The sequence below is a fragment of the Acomys russatus genome, chromosome 11 (genome assembly GCF_903995435.1).
Source record: "Acomys russatus chromosome 11, mAcoRus1.1, whole genome shotgun sequence".
Taxonomy (NCBI): Eukaryota; Metazoa; Chordata; class Mammalia; order Rodentia; family Muridae; genus Acomys; species Acomys russatus.
In genome coordinates, this window is record NC_067147.1 from 34,454,623 (window position 1) to 34,480,231 (window position 25,609).

General features: G+C 40.3%; 1 protein-coding gene across 1 annotated transcript in view; it reads left to right on the top strand.

The window, feature by feature from the left end:
- Positions 1-25,609, top strand: part of Kcnh8 (potassium voltage-gated channel subfamily H member 8) — a 385,997-nt gene that overhangs the window by 178,760 nt on the left and 181,628 nt on the right. Inside the window, exon 4 of the mRNA XM_051153057.1 lies at positions 22,996-23,123. Coding sequence (XP_051009014.1) covers positions 22,996-23,123 — 128 coding nt within the window. The remainder of the gene's footprint in view (positions 1-22,995; positions 23,124-25,609) is intronic.

The window sequence follows — 25,609 nt, forward strand, 5'->3', positions numbered from 1 at the left end:
AATCAGTTTTTGAAAGTCATCTATTGTGACACTTGAGTCCAATTAAAATTTAGTTTAATTTGGGAACATCGCAATTTTCTGAAATTAGTGTCAGCCACTCTAGTCTATTGCAAACAGAAAACTGGAAATAATATTTAAAGGTTAATACAGGAAGTAGAGTCTGCAAGAATCATTCTTTGAGTGTCACCCACTAATAGTATAATTTTAAGTTTTGTTTTGGCTCTCCGTCTAGTATAAATAGACTGGATTTATTAACACAATTTTACCACAGAAAAGCTGCCATTTCTTCACATTTTCTCACCTGTAAGGCAGCAGCTACAGACAAAGAATAATTATATATTTGTGATGTGGCTGGGTTTATTGAACACTCTGCTGCTGCTAAAATTCCATCATACTGTTTTTTTCTATTCTGTCTTAAAATGTCATAATCGCCAGTGCGGAGGTGAAGTTTACAAGGATAGCTCCTGCTAGCCTCCCTGAAGCACAGACAGCCTCATCCAACTGGCTCAGACTGAGCAACAACTGGTTCTCCGGAGGCCGACTCTTCCTACGCTATTATTTTCTAATAGTGTAGGAAAATTGTGTTTAAAGTTTTTCTTGTGGTCTACATTTCTGACCGTGTGCTGTTGTCAGCATTAATAGGTACATGCTGACCTAGAAGAACTTTAACAGAATTTTAAAATGGGTTTCTGACACGACAAGACCTGGTCTAATGCAATATGATGAAGTCGTGGGCCTCTGTACTCTTTTACTTCTAAATGCACCCTGAGAGCATCGGGTCATTCCGGGAGTGTGAGTGAGAATTCTTTCTTTAAATGTGAGGCACACAGTTTTTAATGCTACTGGCATTTTCATATGAATTTCATCTGTTTAAACTAAAGTTCAGATATTTTCTTATAGGCTGAGTTACTTTGTGGTTGGCCCAGCTAGCATTAAAATTTGCTTTCATTTTTAAAAATTAAATAAGCCTACATATTCATAAACAGATGAATGTATTCAAACATGTAGTGTATCGTGTGTGTGTGTGTGTGTGTGTGTGTGTGTGTGTGTGTGTGTGTGTGTGTGGTGTGAAATTTACTCAGCCATAAAGATAAATGAAATTAACGTCAAATGATTACAACTAGAAAGCAATGTCTGTGAAGCATTGTGTTGGAATTTTGATGGGTATTGCTTTGAATCTGAAGCTTGCTTTTAGCACAATGGCTATTTTTACTATGTTAGCCCTACCTATCCATGTGCATGGGAGTCTTCTGTTGTCTTCTTTAATGTCTTAACGTTTTTATCATACAAGTTTCTCACTTGCTTGGTTAGAGTTACTTCAAGATTCTTTTTTGAGCTGTTCCTTTATTTCTTTCTCAGTCCATTTGCATTTGCCTATAGGAGACTTACTCATTTTTTGAGGAACTTGTATCCGGCTACTTTGCTGAAAGTGTTTATCAGCTGTAGGAGTTTTCTGATAGAATTTTTGGGTGATTTATGTATACAATCACAGTTTATGCAAATAAAGATGCTTTGACTTCTTCCCTTCCTATTTGCATCCCCTTGATCTCTTTTAGTTGTCTGTCTTGCTGCTCTAGCTAAGACTTCAGTTACTCTATTGAATAGGAATGGAGAAGGTGGACAGCCTTGTCTGGTTCCTTATTTAGTGGAAATACTTTTATTTCCTCTCCATTTAGATTGATGTTGGCTGTGGGCTCCCTATAAATTGATTCTATTATTTTGAGGTATGTCCTTTGTAACCCTAGTCTAGTAACTAGCCAATATCTGGTTGCATTTAAGGCCCACTCCATGAGATATAGTCCATCCCTAATATTTCTTAGACGACCAAAGAACCTGAAACCAGGTAACCCAGTGACCTTGGAGGAAAGCAAATATTACTTGTCTGCTAAACAAATGTAGCAATAAAATAACTCCAGAGGACATTCTGCTGGTTCTCATGGATCACTGCCTTGCTCAGCCATCACCAGAGAAGCCTACTCCTGCAGGACATGGGAACAAATACAGAGGTCCATAGCCAAACAATGTGCAGAAAGTGAGAGATCTTGGAACACTCAGTCCTAAATGCAATGTCTTCATCAAGTCCCTCCCTTCAAGGCTCAGAGAACCCTGTGGAAGAGGAGGCGGAAAGATTATCAGAGCAGGGGAAATGGAAAGGACTGAGGAAATAGTACCTTCTAAACACAGGAGGACTGAAGCTCATATGAAGTCGCCGAGATTGTGGCAGCCTGCAAAGGGCCAGCATGGGTCTACATGATATGGGATCCATCTCAGAGAAGAGAAGTAGATACAGGGTCTTACGCCTAACTTGGAAGCTCTCTACAGTTAATAACCATTTCCAAAATCTAGTCTCTCCAATAGAGTCTTACTGGGGATACAAATCATTCTTAAGAGCATATCACATGCCCAGCAATCGATGTCCAAAATGAACTCAGTGGCATCTTTGGAGGTTCTTTGTCTCTTGTTTTGTCAGGGTTGCTTTCATTTTATTTTTAACCATACAGATATTATGTCCTTTGGCTTTCTGTTTTCATGAGATTCTTGTTTGTCTCTGTGTCTGTATGTGTTGTTGTACATTTTCTTTAGCTTTTCTGTTTTGTTTTGTTTTGTTTTTTGTGTGTCTTATTCCAGTTTATTTGTTTTTATTTTACTTTGTTATTTGGATGCCTATTTGTTTTCTAAGGAGAGACAGAAAGGATATTTATTCAGATAGAAGTTAGGAGGGTCCTGGTGCCTTTAGTGGTGGGGAAAGGATAATCAGTACAGTGTGGTGTGTGTGTGTGTGTGTGTGTGTGTGTGTGTGTGTGTGTGTGTGTTTCTGTGTATGCAGGTGTCTGTATGTCTGTATATGTGTGTGGCAGCCAGAAATTGATCATAGAAGGCTTCCACAGTGTCTTTCTCTCTCACTTTCTGAGACACTGTCTCTCACTGATCAAAGAACTTATCAGTTGCGTGAGAGGTCCCAGGAGCTGCCTGTCTTTGGAATCATGGGCATGTGTCAACACACCCAGGTTTTGGTTGGTTGGTTGGTTTTTATGTGGGTTCTAAAGACAGAACCCAGGTCCTTGCCTTATGCAGCAAGGGCTTTCTTTATCCATTGAGCCATCTCCCCAGCCCTCTAAGTTTCATCTGTGTTTATTTATATGTGTATACTGATGATTACAAACTGGAAAGGGGTCCATGAAGAAAGGGAGGAAAGAGGCTTTAAGTAAAGCATAGGGAGGGTAGTAGATCACATGCAACATAAAGGAGGAAAGAGGAAGACTGACACAAAGAAAACAAGCTGAGAAGGTGACAAGGAGACAGTGGAGAAAGCTAAGAAGTAAGAAAAACTGCCACATTGTATACTAATTAAAAGGTAAAAGTAAAATCAATAAAGGAACTATATAATGACAATTAAATAGATACTAACAAACATATGGCAAAAGAAAATTAAAAGAGCTAAATGTTTATTTTAAAGCACCAATCAATATTTTTTAATGAGAGAGAATTGAAGTGAATGTAATTTCAAATAGAAGGCCACAAATAGCTGTAGCAAAGTATATTTAAAATAAAAATATAAGCTGACTAATTTGCCTTAACTATATGTTGAAAAAAAAGTCAGAGGTTAAAAATTACTTAGAAAATATAAGAACTAAGAACTAGTAGGTAAAGTCTCTATCATAAAAATATTAAGTGGTCTGGACTTCTAACTTTCTGAGTTTCTGAACCTGAAGGCTTCAACCCATTAGAATAGCTAGGATGTGGGCCCAGGGGTCCTGCTCAAACTATGGCACCAGCCAAGGAGAATACGTGCAGTAAGCTTCAAACCCTTACCCAGATCTAGCCAATGGATAGGACATTCTCCACTGTTGAGTAGAGAGGGAGGACTGACTTTCACACGAACTCTGGTGCCCCATTTTTGACCATGTCCCCTTGATGGGGAGACCTGGTGGCACTCAGAGGAAAGACAGCAGGTTACCAAGAAGAGACTTAATACCCTATGAGCATATACAGGGGGAGGAAGTCCCCCTCAGTCACAGACATAGGGGAAGGGAGTAGGGAGAAAGTGGGAGGGAGGGAGGAATGGGAGGATACAAGGGATGGGCTAACAATTGAGATGTAATATGAATAAATTAATAAAATATTTTTTAAAAAAAGAATAGATAAGATAAAAAAACTCAAGTGACAACATATTATGGTGAGGATGTGGAGAACGGCGAACACTCCTCCATTGGTAGTAGGAGTACAAACTTGTGCAAACACTTTGGAAAGCGATCTGGTGCTTTCTCAGAAAATTGGGAATATCTCTACCTCAAGACCCAGCTACTCCACTCCTGCCATATCCCTCAAAGATTATCCACCATACAACAAGGACATTTGCTCAAATATGTTCATAGAAGCTTTATTGATAATAGACAAAACCTGTAAACAACCTAGATGTCCCTCAACCAAAGAATAGATAAAGAAATATTGATACATTTACACAATGGAATACTACTCAGATACTAAAAACAAAGGAAAATTGAAATTTGCAGGCAAATGAATGGACTTAGAAAAGATCATCCTGGGTAAGGCAACCTTAGAGCCAGAAAGACACACAAGGTATATAGTGACTTATAAGTGGATATTAGACATTTAATACAGGATGACTGTATACAGTCCACAGACCTAAAGAAACTAAATAGCAAAGAGGACCTCAAGGAGAGTGTGTAATTCTCATTCAGAAGGGCAAGTAGAATAGGCACCGGAAGTGGTTGAAGTGAAGCCACAGAACAGACGCCTATCATAAGAAGTCCTCTGAAAGATTCCACCCAGTGGGGGATTGAAACAGATGCTGAGACTCATGGTTCTTGGTTGGTGCTTCAGTCTCAGCAAGCTCCTCTTGACCCTGGTTACTTGACTCTGTTAGTCTTCTTGTGGAGTTCCTATCACTTCCAGGTTCTTCTAACTTTCCCCCCACTTTTTCACAAGGCTCCCTATGCATCCCAGTGTTTGGCTGTGAGTCCCACCATCAGTTTTGAAGTGCTGCTGGGCAGAGCCTTTCAGAGGACAGCTCTGATGGGTTCTTGTCTGCAAGCACAGCACAGAATCATTAACAGTGCCAGCGTTGGCTCTCTCCCATGGGGTGGGTCTTGGGTTGGGTCAAGCATTGGTTGGACATTCCTTCAATCTCTGCTCTATCTTTATCTCTGCACATCTTCTAGGCAGAGTAAATTTGTAGTGGAAGTTTTTGTGGGTGTTTAGTGTTCCCCTCCCTCCACTAACAGCCCTGTCTAGTTAGAGGGTAGCCTTTTCTTGACTTACATTATTAAGAAGCACAAATTTTGTAGAAATAGAAAATGTGCTAGGCCGACCCTGCTAGGCCATTCCCTGTAACCTTAGAAATCAAGAAGGTGAAACAGGAAGACTGTGAATTCAAACCCGAATTGGACTTCATCATGACACAGTTTCTCAACAATAACAATATTGCTAATAACAGCTGGGTTCCATTGTATGGTCTCAGTGGGAGTGGATGTGCCTAGTTCTGCCACTTACTGTGCTAGGGTGTGTCTGTACTCATGGGAGACCCTCCCCTTCTCTAAGGAGAAGGTGAATGGACAATAGGGGAAAGGGTATGCAGGTGTAAAGTGAATACGTGAATAAATAATTCTTTGAAAGAAAACAACAAGAACAACAAAAAGCCAAACTGTTCCAGTTACTTCTCTGTTAACTTCTGGGTATTTTGTTTATATTTCGTAACTTAAGCATCTTAATTTGCAAGGATCGGAATATAGGATTTCTAAAGTCTCCAAATAGCTGATAGTTCTGCTCCTATATTAATTAATAACTTCCAACTTCATTGCCTTTTAATATTAAGACTTTCTGTATTTTGAGACTACATATGCTAGTACATGTCTTTAAGGGGGAGCTTGTGGTAGAAGGATTTTGCATCTAAGGTCAATCTGGACTATATTATGAATATTTTTAAGCCAAGTGAAAAATCTGGGTTGATAACAATACATTATGGCACCCTTTTCCTTGTTCTGTAATTAACACCATTTAAAAATGGAAGGATAAAAACATACTCTAAGAGTCGGTGAAATGAGTAGCCCTTCAAAGTCACTTTGCAATTAAGCATATTTAGGTTGTACAAAAGAAATGCATTTCTTTGGTGGCTGTTTAAACTACACTTTTCTTCATGCCAAGAATTTATCATAATGGGTAATTATTTAAAATTAAATTATGGCTCAGAGTATTAGCTTATCTTATTTCAGTTATTTCCTGCCTTCACACTGTACTTAAAAACTATGGAAAACTCTTTTGCTTCCCTTTCTCGAGGAAAAGGGCCGTCTCTTGTAATAATCTCTCAGAATTCTCCTGAGTTCCTCTAACTCCGCGGTATGCCTCTACTCAAAGGGAAGCTTGGGTCTAGCCATTGAATTCTAAGGCCATTCTATTTCCGTGTTTCACTCAGTTCTTGTATAGCAACTCCTTTGAACTTCCTCCAGTCAGATAAATTCTTCTCAGAGAACAATTAAACCCAGAAAATCCTCTAAGTGGATAGAGCCTGATTACAGAGTCCTCTGCTTCAGTTAGTAAGTCCCTTCTCTACACCTGTGTGTTAAACTGGCTGGAGCAAGCAGTTCTAAGCTCTACCAGTCCAGCCCCCATCTTCTGTGAGGTTCCTCTGCTTCTTCCCAACTTCTTCTGATTTTCAGTTGGTATTTGAAATATTCCAAGATAATCAGTTTAGTAGAGGTAAAGAGGACACTCTCAGTCAAACCCAAACTTTGGTCCAGGCTTTACAACACACAGAAATGGAGAGATATCTGCCTCAAAGAAGCCTTTGCTATTAATATGTTTTAGAGTTCTGATTCTACATTTAGATTATGTTTTATAACTTTCCCTCAAAGGTTGAAATCTTAGCCATGGCTTTTGTTTGCTTAGGGTGGCCAAATAGATTTGTGTGTGTGTGTGTGTGTGTGTGTGTGTGTGTGTGTGTGTGTGTGTGTGTGTGTACAAAGGCCATGATAGAAGGACCTGCTGCCTCATCAATTTGATGGGGATATGAGGTACAAGTACTCACAGTTGTCGCAGATGTAGAGGAAGTATTTAGAAGCAATGTTAGTGATGGGGAGTGGCCAAGTCATAAAATACCTCAAAGATAAAATAGCTGTTGATAAAGAAGAAGTTCAGATGCCACACATTCTACTTTAGAAACTGTATTTTGAGGGAAAGGAGTCAAAAAATATTTTATTTTGATGTCAGAAAGCAAAGGAAACATAATCCCACTAATATAAGAAACTATCTCACAAATCTCATATGTCCCATTATGTACTTTTAACAATGTAATTCTAATTTTTGAAAAGCACAGTATTTCAGATTTAGGTTGATTTTGACAAGGATTTTTTAAAAATTTCCTTCTATATTTTTAATGACAAAGAACAAATAAGAGAAAATGCATAAGCATATTAAAAACTGAGCATTGCTGCTTACCCTCAGAAGAGGATGGATGGGGTGGGGGAGGGCATGCAAGTGGTATAGCTGCCTATTTACAGGAGGATGAGCCTGGGCCTAGAGGAGAACAAGACCAATGCGTTCTGCATATCCTATCATGTATTCAAAACCAGAACCAATCAGAATGAACAGTTTTTATTTGTTAATTATGTCTACATATATACTAAAATATTCACCAAAAATAGAAATAAGTAAATCAAAAATAATTATGGAGTCTGTATAAAACATGGGTCCAAAGTATATAATTGAGCTATATGTATGGCTTCTTGAAGATTCTCTCTAGATAGAGGGAAATGGTGACTGGATATTTGTCAAGCGAAGGTCTTGTCAGATTGAGAAGAATCCTCAGAAATTCATATGCCTGGTACCACACACAGCTTCACAGCGAGTTTCCTCTTCATTTGTTGTTCATTCGTGTGAAGAAAGTTAATGAACCTGTGAACCAGTCTCTTTTTTTAAATATTAGATATATGATAATAAACTATGTGCATCTATGTGTCACACAAGGCACATGAGTCATAGATATAATGATACACACATTTTCGGTTATGTTTTATGGCGTGAGAAAGTGAAGTTCATTTGTAAACTCAGAATTGTTTATCTAAAGAGACCAATTAATTTTGACTATTTTATAACAGCTGAGAGTGACACGCTCTGGGAAAGAACTTTCAAACTACCACAAACTTGCAGGCCAAGCCAGCACTAGTTCCAGGCTTTTGTATTACTTAAGTTCTCAATGCTGAGAGTAATTAAAAAGGTCTCACAAAACAACGCTCATAAGGCAGACTAACTTTGGACACAGTTAGAAGAGAAGGCTCATTGTGAAGTAAGTATAAGCTCCCAGGAAGAGTTACAGGCAGTACAGTGAGGTCTTTGCCTGCCTTGCCCCATTCTCCTAGTGGCCACCACTTATGTAATCGACTCTGTACTGCCAAGAACTGGACAGCAGGGTCAAGCATGTGTGCCACTCTATTCCCTCTCATCAAAAGTGTTAATTTGTGTAACTAATGGCACAAAGACCTCCCTTTTTCCTTTTTTTTTTTTTATTCAGAGTTTTACATGACTGCCCAGTCCTACTTGATGGTCTCAAACCCAAAGCAAATCTCTTGCCTCTTCCAAGGGCTGGAATAACAGATAAGGGTGAGCTGCCATAGCTGGATGCTATAATATTCAAACAAACCCCAACCCCAAAAATTCAATGGTTCTTTTGCAAAAGAGTCTCAATGAGGTCCAGGCTGGCCCAAAGCTCCTAGTCCTCCTGCCTCTCCTTCCTGAATGCTAGGGTTAGAGGCATTTGCAGCAAAGCTACATAATTTAAAACACATAATGGTACAACAACAACAAACTTTTTGTGGGGGGGGGGTGTTTCAGAAGGTTGACTTTTGGGGAGTGTGTTGATGCTAGAACTCAGGATCTCCCAAAGTCAGATACCTTACCAGGGGCTGGACTCCCGGCCCTGAGCTCTTGTTCTTTTCCCCTCTCAAGCAAGCAGAGCCACACTGGAGATTAGGATTCTGCTTCATTCTCTGTGTTCATCCCCTCTTGTTGCCCTTTAATAGACAAATCATCTAATCTCCATCACCTCTGACTTCCACTACATGGTCTGCCTCCTGCCTTAGAAAAGTTTTACAAACGGTAGCCTCCTCCGGTTACTTTTAGGGACTTTGTACCCTGGAGATCCACCCATATTACTGTCTGATTCAACAGTTTGCTCTTTTTTATTCCAAGACTGTGCTCCTTGACGTAGCTGTACCAGTGTGTCCCTAAATGAGGGACATTGCAATTATTTCCAGTTTTGGGAAAGTGCCACAGATAGATGTCTTTATTTCTCTAGGGTAAGTGTCCAGTGATGCAATTGCTGGTTTATATGGAAGTGTTGCTGAAGGTTTATTTGTAAAAGATGACAGATGGGGACAGGTCCAACAAAACTGTTTTTCTTATAGATACAGCATGGCTGCAATGCAACTGTGAATGGCAGCTATGACTTCCCGCATAGGCCCTCCACCCCCAAATAAACATCATAGGAGGGAAACTATTTGGGAAGAAGGGAATGTGTAGGGTGGGAAAGGGTGGTGACAAAGAAATGGGCATACACATGAACAATAACTCGCACACATAAACAACAGTGGCAAAATTAAATTAAAATGATGCTTAGAAACAGCCAAGCCATCCTCTAGACATTCCATTTCATTGGAAGTGTAGCAAAGATGCGGTTCCCCATTTTGATTCTGTCTCCTCTTCTCCACTTCTGGACAGCGGATGTGTGTCGATGTCTCCCTGTGGTTTCCAGACTCGCATCCCCAAGGCTTGCGTAAATGGCGCATGTCTCTTGCTTATTTTTTCCAATTGGATTGCCTTTCTTCATCTTCAGTTTTTAGAGTTTTTCACATATTCTGAAGCTTCTGTCATCTGATAGAGAAAAATATTCTCTCCCAGCATGTAATTTGTAACACACCTGATGCTTTCAAGTTTATGCACATTATTAAAATCCATTAGCAATGACGGCCATTGCTTCAATATAAACTAACAAATACTTTTTTGTTTAGAATTGCCAGGCACATAATGATAGGAAAAAGCTGGCCAAATGCAGTATGATTTATTGTTGTTTTGAAATTTCCAGATACCTTTTGTGACATTATCAGAGTAACAAAATTTGCAAGAATGTTAAAGTTTCATATATGAAGAATCATAAAATTCACACCTCATGTAACACTCTAGGAATTATTAATTAATGATGTATTTCAGATAGCAGATAGCAGAAATAGCTCAAGATTATAACCTTAAAAATGTGGAAGATAACAATTTGTTTTTCCTCAAGCACTTTAATCAGAAGTTCACAGAGTAAACTAGTCCCTTTGTCAAGACCCTCCAGCATTCCTTGTTTTCCCTCCTGGTTGTCTCTGTGATAGTACCCTTTTCTGGGGCATATTCTCTACACCATAGCCCAGATCCCCCACATCCTCACTGACAACACTAGTTGTCTGTGTCTCTCCACAAAGAACATGGGCTAAGATCTGGTAAAGAGCTTGTGGGTGGGGACTGCAGGGACTTTAATGAGAAGACATCTTGGAAGTCTGGGTGGAGGACCAGGTTATAGGCAATGAAATTTCAAGATTATTTACTGATTCCACATTTCTTCACCACCAGCTGAAACAGTATCCTTAGGAGTCTTTTATTTTTTATATGTTTATCTATCTATTATCTATCTGTCTGTCTATCTATCTATCTATCTATCTACCTATCTATCTCTATCATCTAGTTAGCTAGCTATCAATCTATCTTTCATCTATCATCTATCTATCTATCTATCATCTATCTACCTATCATCTATCTCCTATCTATCTATCATCTATCAGCTACCTATCATCTATCTATTTATTTGGTGAAGCACAGAATCTTCTATGGCAAACTCATAATACCCTCATGAGGAGTGGGCATTGAATGCAGGATGCTCTACAAAGGAAATGTGGCCCTTGTCAAGACGATGCTCTTTCACTGAGCTCAGTTTAGACTGAGGGCTAAGGGATGAGGACTGTGGACAAGCACAATGTTGACTGTGCACTCCTCTGTTTGCTAGTCCTTTGACTCATCTAGGCAGAGAGGCTTAGCAGGTACCATGGCTTTGCCAGCTTTCACGGGATTTCTTTCCATGCCTTAAGAAAAAGACTAACTTTTTATTTATGTGTGGTATATGTGTCTCTATATATGCCCATGTGTGTGTGTGGTGTCTTCAGGAGCCAGAGCAGATGTTTAGAAGCCTCAGAGCTGGACTTACTCAGGGTTATGAGTGGCCTCTCTGAATGCTGGAACTGAACTCAAGTCCTCTGCAAGAGCAGCAAGCCCTTAAATACTGAGCCTTCTTTCCATAACCACTGAGCTGTCTATCCAGCTGTAGTCACAGTCTTTCCATCCCTTCACAAAAGCAGGATTACTGGCTGACTAGATGTTCATTCAGCATTGCAGACATAAAGAAATAATATGTAAATTTATATCAAATGGATTCAGTCTCGTGCTTTTTATCAGGTTTGCTGGTGTGACATGTTTTTCTCATAAACTGTGAGTGATTGTTCCCATGTTGATTATTTTATGTGACGTCAGAGGGGGGGGAAGTACAAGGAAAAAAATCATCAAAATGTGTAGCTATGTCTGTGAACTAGATTAGAGAATCCATTTCCTGTTTCACACCACTGATATTTATAGCTTTGGTAGAGCTGCATTATTTTAATATTCTAGGAACTACATCTGTACCCATACCACAACAACCCAGCTCATAGTGAACAATCACAGAAAGAGACGGGAGTTGCATATTTAAGGAACCAACATTCTTTACCTGGAATTTTTATGGTTTTGTGATTTTGTCCATAATAACTTTTATATTTCCATTTCAATATTTTCTTATTTTTGCCTTTAGTAAATTATAAAAACCATATTATAAATGACTCTGCTCTCGACAACGAGTAGATATCCTACCAAGTTGGAGGTAATTGCCACATTGTTGATTGTCAAGGCTTTTTTAAAAGGGATGTTTATTGGGTTCCATAACCATACTTAGTGGAATGATCAGTTCACTTCTGTATTTAAGTGTACATGCTAACATATATAGATTCCCTGAGGTAGGACCACCTTTGTCACAAACCTGAATGAGTATGGCATAGTTTTCGACTAATTTATATATTGTTTGTTAATTTTTAAAGACCTTCCCTGTATACAGGAAGATGGTAGTACATGGCTTTCCTGTTGTATTTTACTTATCTCATTTGGACACCAGATATTTACATTACATTATAGTAGCAAGATTACAGTTATGAAGTAGCAACAAAAATAATTTTATGGGGATCCAAGATGGCGGCGAGCAGTGTGGACCGTGTTTGGAAGCTCCAGTGAACAATTCAGGGATTTGCACAGATTTCTGAGCCAGGAACACCGAGGTCCAAACATCACGGCAGCGGGAGTGCTCCACGGTTTGGAGGGACCAGGGTGCGGAGGACCTGCATGCCCCTGCACACAGGAGGAGCGTGGATTTTCTCTGATTGGAGCAGCTGCGGCAGAGGCAGCAACACCAGCGGCACCAGCAGCGGTGGCTGAGGTTTGCAGCTCAAGCCTTCCGGTGGAGGTGATTGGTGTGGTGGCTGGTGGGAGTTGCTGTGGGAGAGGGGACTCGGAGCAGGATTTGGGTCGCGTGGAGCCTTCGGACCCAGACTAGACTCGGCAGTCAGTTCGGCCCCAGAGTCCCGGGTATTGGCCCAGCCCAGCAAGCAATTCTACCCGAGGCACTAACTCAGCTTCGGCCACAGCTCCCCTGCTGTGGCGCAGGCTTACTTGAGCCCGCAGCTCCACACTAGGTAGCACCTCAGCTCAGCGGCAGCTCCCCTGCGGTGACACAGTCTGGGCAGAGCACTTGGTTCCAACACAGGCGCTAACTCAGAGCAGCCGCAGTTCTCCTGCTGTGGCACAGGCTTGGCTGAGCACTCAGTTCCACCCTAGGCGCCACCTCAGCTCAGCGGCAGCTCCCCTGCAGTGACACAGTCTGGGTGGAGCACTTGGTTCCACCATTGGTGCTAACTCAGAGCAACCGCAGTTCTCCTGCTGTGGTGCAGGCTTGGTGGTGTGCTCAGTTCCATCCTAGGCACCACCTCAGCTCAGCGGCAGCTCCCCTGCAGTGACACAGTCTGGGCGGAGCACTTGGTTCCACCACTGGCGCTAACTCAGAGCAGCCGCAGTTCTCCTGCTGTGGCGCAGGCTGGACAGAGCGCTCGGTTCTACCAGCTCTAAGATTCTGGTTGGACACAGTGTGCAGTTTGAATCCAGAATTCCTGGCTGAGATTGGGGGTCAGTTCGGGCCCTGAGTCAATAACTGACCACAGCACGCACTTTGGGCCAAAAGACCCTAGCGGAGCTTGGTGCGTAGTCCCAGCCCAAAAATTCTGGCTGGACCCTGTGTGCATTTTGGGCCCAGAATCCCTAGCTGAGCTTGGCAGACGGTTCAGGCCCTGAGAATCTAGATGAGTTCAGCCCGTGGTTCGGGCCCAGTGTTCCTGGCTGGACTTGGCAGGGAACACAGAAGGCTGTGGATACCTTGGCCTGACCCAACGCTCATTCAGAGACCCAGAACAATTGCAGGATCCACAGCACAGGGGTGCTGAAGATCACTGGCTGTGAGAGACCAGAACAACAGGGCTAACCTCCTAACATCCACACCAGTGAAGCTTTGAGCTCGCAGCCTAGGGAAATCGTGAGAAAACAAGTGAATCTATCGTCAGACACCCTCCATCCAACTCTGGAAGCTACCCAATAAAAACAAAGACGGCAAGATGTCTAAAGGACAATGAAAAAGCATACGCAAAAAAAAAAAAAACCCAAAACAACATGGCATCTCCAGTTTCCAGCTATCCCCAAGAAAACAACCCAGAGAACTCAAATACAACGGAAATACAAGAAAATGACCTCAAATCCTTAGTAATGAGGATGATAATGGAGGAAACAAATAAACTTCATAATCAAATGCAGGAAGACGCAGACAAACAGGTGAGAGACATAAAAGAAGCACATAGAGTGGAACTGGAAAAATTGCAGGAAAATGCAAACAACCAGATGAAAGAAATAAATAAAACGGTTCAAGCTCTGAAGACCTATAAAGAGGCAATGGAAGAAACTCAGGAATATACAAAAAATCAGATGAAAGAAATCAAAAATCAGTTCAAGATCTGAAAATGAAAATGGATTCAATGATAAACACACAGACAGAAGAAAAACGAGAATGTGAGACCTCAGAGAAGAAGGCAAGCAACACAGAGGTGAGCTTTTCTAACAGAATCCAAGAGATGGAAGAACGAATCTCAGGGCTAGAAGATACAATCACAGATATTGAATCAACCATGAAAGAAAATGCCAAATCTGGAAAACTCCTGACACAAAACATCCAAGAAATTAAGGACACCATGAAAAGAAGAAATCTGAGGATAATAGGCATTGAAGAAAGAGAAGACATCAGACTCCAGGGCCCAGAAACTATTCTCAACAAAATCATAGAAGAAAATTTCCCCAATCTAAAGAAAGAAATGCCTATAAACATACAAGAGGCCTACAGAACACCAAATAGAATTGACCAGAAAAGAAAAACTGCCCGCCACATAATAATCAAAACACAAAACATGCAGAACAAAGAAAAAATATTAAAAGCTGCAAGGGAAAAGGGCCAAATAACATTTAATGGTAAACCTATCAGAATTACACCAGCCTTCTCAGCAGAGACCATAAAAGCCAGAAGGGCCTGGACAGAGATCCTTCAAACCCTAAGAGACCACAGATGCCAGGCCAGACTACTTTACCCAGCAAAATTATCAATAACCATTGATGGAGAAAACAAAATATTCCATGACAAAAACAAATTCAAACAATACCTATCCACAAATCCAGCTTTACAGAAGGTACTAGAAGGAAAACTCCATCGCAAAGTGTCAAGCTACAACCAAAACTACCCAGGAAATAGATAACTATCCCATGGCAAAAACACAACTACACAAACGCTCGACTGGAAACAACATCAAAATTAAGACTCTTAACAGTCACTGGTCATTAATATCTCTCAACATCAATGGCCTCAATTCTCCAATAAAAAGACACAGACTAACTGAATGGGTACATAAACAAGATCCAACATTCTTCTGCATCCAAGAAACACATCTCACCCATAATGAAAGGCATTACCTCAGGGTAAAAGGTTGGAAAAAAATATTCCAAGCAAATGGTCACAAGAAGCAAGCAGGCGTAGCCATTTTAGTATCGAACAAAATAGACTTTCAACCAAAATTAATCAAAAGGGATGAGGAAGGACACTTCATACTCATCAAAGGTAAAGTCAACCAAGATGACATCACAATTCTGAACATCTATGCTCCCAATACAAGGGCACCCACATTTGTAAAAGATCTCCTAAAAAAGCTTAAACCACACATCAATCCCCACACAATAATAGTGGGAGACTTCAACACCCCACTCTCACTGAAGGATAAGTCATTGAAACAGAAACTAAGCCGAGAAATAACATCATTAACCAATGCCATGGGTCAAGTGGATCTAACAGATATCTATAGAACCTTTCACCCAAACAAGAAAGAATACACCTTCTTCTCTGCACCCCATAGAACCTTCTCCAAAATTGATCACATCGTAGGTCACAAAGCAAGCCTCAATAGATACAAGAGGATTGAAATAATACCTTGTATCCTATCAGATCACCATGCTCTTAGGCTGCAATTCAACAACAACAGAAATAACAAAAAGCCTACATGTACGTGGAAACTAAACAACTCTCTGCTAAATGACACCTGGGTCAGGGAAGAAATAAAGAAAGAAATCAAGGAGTTTCTGAAATTCAATGAAAATGAAGAAACAACATACCCAAATTTGTGGGATACAATGAAAGCAGTGCTAAGAGGAAAATTCATAGCACTAAGTGCCTTTAAAAAGAAATTGGAAACATCACACATAAGCATCTTAACAACACAACTGGAAGCCCTAGAAAAAAAAGAAGCAGAAACACCCAAGAGGAGTAGACGCCTGGAAATAATCAAACTCAGGGCTGAAATTAACAAATCAGAAACTAAGAAAACAGTCCAAAGAATCAACAAAACCAAAAGCTGGTTCTTTGAGAAAATCAACAAGATAGACAGACTGTTAGCCAAACCAACTAAAAGGCAGAGAGACAGTATTGAAATCAACAAAATCAGAAATGAAAAGGGAGACATAACAACAGACACTGAAGAAATTCAAAGAATCATAAGATCCTACTTTGAAGGCATATATGCCACAAAATTTGAAAATCTAAGGGAAATGGACGATTTTCTTGAACAATTTCACTTGCCAAAGTTGAATGAAGAACAGATAAACAAGCTAAATAGTCCCATTTCCCCTACAGAAATAGAAGCAATCATCGATAGTCTCCCAACCAAAAAAAGCCCAGGGCCAGATGGTTTCAGTGCAGAATTCTACCAGACCTTCAAGGGTGAGCTAATACCGATACTCTTCAAGCTACTCCAAAAGATAGAAATGGATGGAAAATTACCAAATTCATTCTATGAGGCCATAGTCTCATTGATACCTAAACCTCACAAAGATTCAACAAAGAAAGAGAATTTCAGACCAATTTCTCTTATGAACATAGATGCAAAAATACTAAATAAAATACTTGCAAAACGAATACAGGAACACATCAAAGATATCATTCACCATGACCAAGTAGGCTTCATTCCAGGCATGCAGGGATGGTTTAATATACAGAAATCCATCAATGTAATCCACCATATAAACAAACTGAAAATAAAAAACCACATGATCATCTCCTTGGATGCAGAGAAAGCATTTGATAAAATTCAACACCCATTCATGTTTACAGTTTTAGAGAGATCGGGGATACAAGGCACTTTCTTCAACATAATAAAGGCTATATACAGCAAGCCAATAGCCAAAATCAAAGTAAATGGTGAGATACTCAAGGAAATTCCTCTAAAATCGGGAACAAGGCAAGGCTGCCCACTCTCTCCATATTTCTTCAATATAGTACTCGAAGCTCTAGCCAGAGCAATAAGACAACAAAAGGAGATCAAGGGTATCCAAATGGGAAAGGAGGAAGTCAAATTATCCCTATTTGCAGATGATATGATAGTGTAGATAAGTGACCCTCAAAATTCCACCAGAGAACTTCTAAAGCTGATAAACACCGTCAGCAAATTGGCTGGATACAAAATTAACTCAAAAAAGTCTGTAGCCTTCCTATACACAAATGACAAGCTTGCAGAGGAAGAAATTAGGAAAACCACACCCTTCACATTAGCCACAAGCAATATAAAATATCTAGGAGTTACCCTAACTAAGCAAGTGAAGGACTTGTATGAAAAAAATTTCAAAACTCTGAAGAAAGAGATTGAAGATGACCTGAGAAGATGGCATGATCTTCCTTGCTCATGGATCGGGAGAATTAACATAGTAAAAATGGCCATCCTACCAAAAGCAATCTACAGATTTAATGCAATCCCTATCAAAATACCTACACAATTTTTTAAAGACATTGAAAGTTCAATTCTGAACTTCATATGGAAAAACAAAAAACCCAGAATAGCTAAAACAATCTTGTACAATAAAAGGTGCTCTGGAGGAATCTCCATACCTGATCTCAAACTGTACTATAAAGCAATAGTAATTAAAACAGCATGGTACTGGCACAGCAACAGGCTGGTTGATCCGTGGAATCGAATCGAAGACCCAGATATGAATCCACACACATATGGTCACTTGATTTTTGACAAAGAAGCCAAATCCATTCAATGGAAAAAGTATAACATCTTCAACAAATGGTGCTGGTCTAACTGGAGGTCTATGTGTAAAAAAATGCAACTGGACCCATATTTGTCACCTTGCACAAAACTCAAATCCAAGTGGATTAAAGACCTCAACATAAAACCAGAGACACTAAGCCGCTTAGAGGAAAAAGTGGGAAAGAGCCTGGAACATATTGGCACAGGAGACAACTTCCTGAATAGAACACCAACGGCCCAGGCCTTAATGTCAACCATCAATAAATGGGACCTCATGAGGCTGAGAAGCTTCTGTAAGGCAGGAGACACTGTCAAGAGAACAAAGCGACAGCCTACAGACTGGGAAAAAATCTTCACCAACCCTACATCTGACAAAGGTCTAATATCCAAAATATATAAAGAACTCAAGAAATTAAACACCACCAAACCGAATGACCCAATTGAGAAATGGGGCTTGGAACTAAACAGAGAATTCTCAACAGAGGAGTATCAAATGGCTGAGAAACACTTAAAGAAATGCTCAACCTCCTTAGTCATCAGGGAAATGCAAATCAAAACAACTCTGAGATTCCATCTTACACCCATCCGAATGGCTAAGATCAAAAACTCAAGCAACACCACATGCTGGCGAGGATGTGGGGAGAGAGGAACACTCCTTCATTGCTGGTGGGAATGCAAACTAGTACAGCCACTTTGGAAATCTATCTGGTGCTAGCTCAGAAAAATGGGAATAGGGCTTCCTCAAGACCCAGCTATTCCACTCCTTGGAATATACCCAGAAGATGCTCCAGCACACAACAAGAAAATTTGCTCAACCATGTTCATAGCAGCCTTATTCATAATAGCCAGAACATGGAAACAGCCTAAGTGTCCCTCAGTAGAAGAGTGGATAAAGAAACTGTGGTACATATACACTATGGAATACTACTCAGCTATTAAAAACAAGAAATTCCCGAAATTTGTGGATAAATGGATTGAGCTAGAAATGATCATAATGAGTGAGTTAACCCAGAAGCAGAAAGAATCAAATGGTATATACTCACTTATATCTGCATACTAGCCCAAGGGGCATGTCCCACGAAAACCTTCACTTACCAGGAAACTGGGACAGAGGGGAAGGCATCCTATTGGGACTCTAAATGAGAGAGACGCATGGGAGAATAGCAAAATAAAAGGATACAGAGGGTCCTAGAAATCTACAAGTAGAACAATATGATAGGCAGATTTGGGCCCAGGGGTCCCACTCAAACTAAGGCACCAGCCAAGGACAATACAGGAGGTAAACTTTAAACCCCTTCCCAGATCTAGCCAATGGTCAGAATATTCTCCACAGTTGAGTGGAGAGTGTGATACGACTTTCTCACGTACTCTGGTGCCTCACATTTGACCATGTCCCCTGGAGGGGGAGACCTGGTGGCACTCAGAGGAAGGGCAGCAGGTAGCCAAGAAGAGACTTGATACCCTATGAGAATATATAGGGGGAGGTAATCCCCCTCAGGAACAGTCATAGGGGAGGGGAATAATGGGAAAATGAGGGGGGAGGAATGGGAGGATACAAGGGATGGGATAACCATTGAGATGTAACAAGAATAAATAAAAAATAATAATTTTATGGATTAGGCTCACCACAACATGACAAACTGTACTAAAGGGCCACAGCATTAGGAAGGTTGAGAACCACTGCTCTATGCTTGGAGGGTGTGAATAAAAGTAAAATGTGCACTTGAAGAGTCTTACTGTATACTTCCATCTACTTCCTCTTCCATCTTCCTGGAAAGAAGATATCTTGCACCTCCAAAGGAGGCCTCTTATTAAGAAGGAGGCGATATTGTTTGTGCCCATGTGCCCATGTGCCTGTGTATGCGTGTGTGTGTGTGTGTGTGTGTGTGTGTGTGTAGGCCAACTAAAGCTATGCCTTAGCTAATATTTAAACCAGTGGTTTAAGGTCTTAGGTGACCCCTTTAAAAGGATTGCTGAACCCCAGGTTGAGAACTGCAGATGTAGAGGAGTCAGGAGGTCCTGGGATAGCTTCAATGGCCCCAGGTGATCTACAGGCTTTCACTTTCTTCCTGACTTACTGTAACTCCTCTGTGTCCACAAAAATGCCAGCTTTCTCAGCCCAAGCCTGTCACAGGTAGTATTCGCTTTACCAATAATGTGTGCACAGTCACATTACCACTCTAGGGAGTTACGTCAGATTGCACTGCTAAGTAGTTACCCACTTCTTAGTGGGCTTTGTTGCAAAATAATCTAAAATTAAAACATATGTAGTATAAAATATTTTTCTAGACCACCATAGATCCACATCCGTGTTGAGCAGTAGACTTTGACAAGAGTACCACCTCATAAGGGATGTAATGGACCAGCTAGAGATGGCATTTCCCAACCACTACCTTAGTGGCATTGTGGTAGCATACCACTTTACATCACTTATGTTTTATTAAAAATATGTTTCGTTTTGAGACCATGTAAACATCTTGCCACGGTGCCTATGATATTTGTCTGCTGCTTCTGTTTTCAAGGCTGTGTTCCTGAGATATTGCTGTACTGATAGACAGAAATCATTCTTTCACATTGCGTTTAATTCACCTAAGTCTAGCTAGTTCAGACTATAACACTGCCACACCTGGGCTGCAATTGACAGCATTTACTTATGACATTTGACTTCTTTGCAGTAGACAGCTGTACTTGTGCATACATGTCTATGGATCTGTTCACATATACATGTTATAAGTATCTCTGAAATAAATATTTTATATGTATATTATTAAAGAAGAATGAGTTGCTTTGTAAATTATTTTAATTTTGAATTTTGTTTGTTTCTTTGGTCAGGAACAAAACCCCAGACAAATTTTAAACAGGGAGATTTTTAGGCCCTGTAAATAGAATGGTTTTCACAGTCTAGCTTGGATGAGGGTTTAGTTGTAATGACTGACTTCAGAGAACATGTGTTGTTTCCACTTAGAGCCAAAATTAAGACAAACACATTTCTTTGGCACTTCCCTTTCTTTTATGATGATGAAATTGCTCGTGTTTGATTTGGAAAATCTCAGCTATTAATTAGATTTCTCCATGAGAAGGAAACTGGCGAACTGACTCATGAATACCTACTCAGGCCCGTTTCTTAATAGCATTATAATTATGCTTGGCATCTTGTACCTAAGTAACATTTCATAAGAAGCCTTCTCAACTTACCAAATTCCTATAGACACTGTCCCAAAGCTCAGGCTATTTGTTCATTGAAAGACACTTAAGTTTCTCTTTACCAGTCTTAAGTGGATGTAAGATGCTAAGTAAATAAAAGTTAACACATGAGACCTTATCTGAAAATTTAACAATTACAATAAATAATATGAGTGTTTTCCTTTTGTAGGTTTTAATCTTCCGGTAGTTATTTGAATCTATGGTAATGTAGTGTATTTTATTTTTAAAAATTCAAGTTATGGAGCAAAAGGATAAATATATCAGACGAAACACGCATAGATTTTAAAAAGCAATTTTTCTGTGGACAAAAATAGTTGGTTCTTCAAGATGTAATGTCTAGTCACCAAAACACAAGTAAATTGATAAGTCTTACAATACAAACTTTTTAAATTTTAACTATATAAAAAAATCAAGTAATAAAATTTCAGCCATAACTCTGACAAGAAATGGTTATTTGTTTGAAAGTGAAGGAATTAAAGAAACCAAGTTGGTACTCTCCATGAAGTTTCTTCCTTGCTGCCTAGCTTTCATAGAACTGCTATGCAGGCTTCTGTCGGGGTGGAGGTGGTGGTGGAGTCACCAACAATCTCACCCCCCAGTGAGCCCCTGAAAGACAATAGCAATCAGTGTGGCAGGATATATTCATGCATGCAAAAGTGGCATGAATGTTACAGAGGAACCAACCACTTTCTGATTGGATTTAAGCCCTCTCCTGAGGATGAAACGTGCCGAATATTGCAAATATATCCCAGAACTAATGATTGGGAAGCCCTCGGTCCCCAGGGGCAACCCTTCTCCTATTATTTTGTCCCAGTTAGGAAATAGTTTCACACTGTCCTCAAAGTTCATATTTCTCTAACCATAGATTACTGCATCTCTCACGCCTCATCAGAGAGATTTCTTTGTGCAGTGGGTAGTGTTTAATGCATTAGCTAACAACTCCTCCAACTGCATAGAATAGATGTAAGTATTTAGCCACATATCACATATTACACCTACTCTCAAAGTTAAGGGGCCATCGAGGAGGAGGAGGAGGAGGAGGAGGAGGAGAAGGAGGCAGAAGTTAAGGAGGAATTGTCAGAAAGATTGTTAAGAGGTGGAGCTTAGGGAGGAATGGAGTAAAACAGTGTCTTCTGGCCATGAGAGGACCAGTGTACTCACTATCTCACAGCAACCGTGGTTACCTGCATAAGACTGGCACAAGGTCAAGCCAGTCAACAGTCTAACACAGAGCAGGAGGCAGTTCATGAACCTTCACCCCTAGTTGAGGAGCTATAGATGTTGGAAGCTTGTGGGGAAGGAATAATCAGTTTTCTTTATGGATATGGCTCCAGATAAGTTGACCACACATCAGTGGATGGCCTCGCACCCGGAAGTATATGGGCAACACAAATTGAAGTCACTGTTTATTAAACAAAACAAATAAAAGAGGACATGAAGAGTTGGGGGGGGTGGTTAGGTAGATGGTGACAAAGTAATAGGAGTTAAGGGGAGGAGTTGAGGATGAGTGTGACAAAAATGGCTTATATGGTTTTTCAAAGAATTATTTTTTAATTTCACAATAGAGCGATAGTAAATTTTACAAGGTTGTATCACACTGATGATTAATGCTAACTTTCTATTGATACAAAAATAATTATAAATGTGACTTTAATATTTGCATTAGAAGTTATCTAGGGGTGAGAAGCTTCTCTAAGTGTTAAGCAGAGTTAGTGATTAGAGTGAAAGCGTGGTGGAAACGGAATCCTGTGTTTGCTGACGCTCTTGTGGTCCTGTTCTCACGTATATTTTACTTAGATGGTTAAGTAACAATGCAGTTAGTATCATCATGGAAAGCAAGTAACTTCTGTTGAACTAAAAGGAAATTAAATGTCATCCAGAGGCAGCAGATGATTTTAAGTGTTTGAAAAAAATACATAAAATATTGCATGCTCCTGCACATAGCATCCTTGGGAGGAAATGTTGCGTTCTTTGGTGTCTCATGAGTCTTGTTTCCCTCCAGACAGAGCCAAAGGAAGATCAAGAGCAGGGACCCACTTTGACTCAGCCCGGAGACGGAGCCGAGCCGTCCTTTATCACATCTCAGGACACCTGCAAAGAAGAGAAAAGAACAAATTGAAAATAAATAATGTAGGTGGTGTGTGTGCATATTGTACACATCAGTTCCCCTGAAGAGCAATGCTTGATTCACTAAGGAAAGGTTCCAATTACTCATCTATTGAATTTCTTAGCTTTCCTTTTCCCACTTTGGCTTACATTTGCCCATAAAAAAAGAAATTGGGAAAGGTCATCAGTCATGAGGCGTTTCTGTAAAACGTGTGCAATCGTAGTGTTATCACAGCACAAAGAATACAGTTTTGTTGTTGTGAGTGCACCATTGTGCTGGGGAGGGGCACACCAGACAGACTTTATGTTTTTAGAAACAAGACAAGTCATCTTTACATTTATTTCAGGGTGGTGGGTTTGGTTTTTGTCCTAACTTATTATAACAGTTTTATATTGTTAAGTGTGTGTGTGTGTGTGTGTGACAGAGAGTGAGAGAGATGGACATACAGACAGACAAAAAGAGACAGAGGCAGAGACAGAGACCAGGACAGGAAGAGAGGGAGAGAGACAGAGAGACAGAGCATATGCAATATGCATATATGCAGATTTAGTTATGCTGAAAGTCCACACAGTCTTGTTGCTTTAACTGAGAAGTGTTTACTTGAGATTCACGGAGCTTAAACAGTTTGTTAAACCTTGATATTATAACAAACTAGAAAGCATTACGTAAAAATTTGTTTGAAAACAGTCATAACTCCCACTCCTTAGTGACTTGCTTAATTGCTTAATTTCAGAAGCACAAGCTTCAAAGTGAAGAGTAGTAACTAAGAATGCCTAGTCAGCCCAGAGACACGGAGACCACAGGTGCCCTGACTTCGGAAGCCAGACGTGGTCTGCACTGGCCTCACTCACTGTCTCCTTTTCAGCAGGATAGAGAGCTGCTAATGGTCAGACAATAAGAAGAGAGAAGGAAAGACAGAAATGGCCCTGCATTTACAGGCAAAATAATCTTAAGGGTCTACTAACTGCACACACACACACACACACACACACACACACACACACACACACACAATCACTAACTTTTTATCATACTAGCTATTTAAAATCTCCTTCCTTATATCTATTATTTGATTTTCACAGCAAGCCAGCACTACATATGTTTCTATTAGGTCCATCTTAGCAATGAGGAAAACCCCCACTAAAGCAGAAGAATCAGCTAAGGGGCTTAGACCTTAATTTACTGCCTCAAATCACTGTCTTGTTCCTGAGCAGCTTTTCCCTAGAGATGATCTTACAGTGCAATCACAGGCACAAGAAAGACCTCCTTAGGCCTATGTCCGAGTTTGAGGGTGGGAGATAATACCTTTAACTTAGGCTCTTCAGTTTGCATGGAAACTCCTGGAAAAAGACTTGAATTCCTTTTTATGTTGATTGCTTAGTCTATGAAATGAGAAAAGGATGAACCTTGCCTATCCAGCAGAAATAAATGTTGTACAGGATGAAGGGACTCTGCACTCTAGGCAGCCCGAGCATGGCAAATATGGCTCTGGTAGGTGCTGCCATTCTCCCATTCCCTCTGCCTTGCTACAAACCATTACATTACATATCTATGGCTAGCCCCTAGGGACTATTCTCACATTTGGCCACTTCTTCCTCCTGAGACTGACTCCCAAGGTCCAGCTATCAAAGCATTGAAGTCTAGCAACCAGAAGCCCCCTTTCAGCTCAACAAAACAACATGTCCAGTTTAAATTAAACACCCCATCCTATCACAGGCTTTCCAGTCTTACCTTTAAAACTGTCATATTGCTATGGGCCATATCTATCTCCTCCCTAACCAGAGGCAGTCGTTTGTCTCCAGGGACAAATACCCCCTCTCCCTTCCCCTTGGCTTCCTTTTCCTCTGTCTCTTACCCCCTTCATTTATTCTCCCTTCCTCTATCTCCTGTATTTGTCCCTTTTCCCTGTTCTTTGTCCTGCTGGGACAAACAAATCTTCTTAGTGCTGGGAATTTGGTCTTGAGTCGCCGTGAGCCATCTCCAGTGTTCCCTGTACAGGTCATAGGACAGAGTCCCTTGGGAGTTTGAGAGAGGAGTACTAGCCATGCCTAGATGTCCCCAGCAGGAGGACTCCCTCCCTAGTACCACCATCAAAGACAGGCCCTGTGTCAGGTGTTCCTACAGTGACAGTAGGAACATTTTCCTACTGCCTTTGCATTCAGAGGTGTGTTTCAAAGAACATTGCTAAATACTTTAGGAAAAAAAACTTAAGTTTCAAAGTTAACTAGTGCATTTGTATAATTCAAAGGATACAAAATAATATTCTAAAGCATTATTGGTCCTAAAACATGCCCCCCCCCAAAAATTAATAACAGCTGCTCAAATCTATTATTTCTTTTTATTTTTTTAAAAAAACATTGTCTTATTCCTTGGACAAGTATTTAAAGGTTATAAACACTGTGACATTTCTTCCCTGTTTCCATTTATGACACAATTTTGTGATCATGCATATTATTTATGGTTGTAAGAATGTGCTTGATTCAAGAAGATTTTGCTAATGACTCTGGTA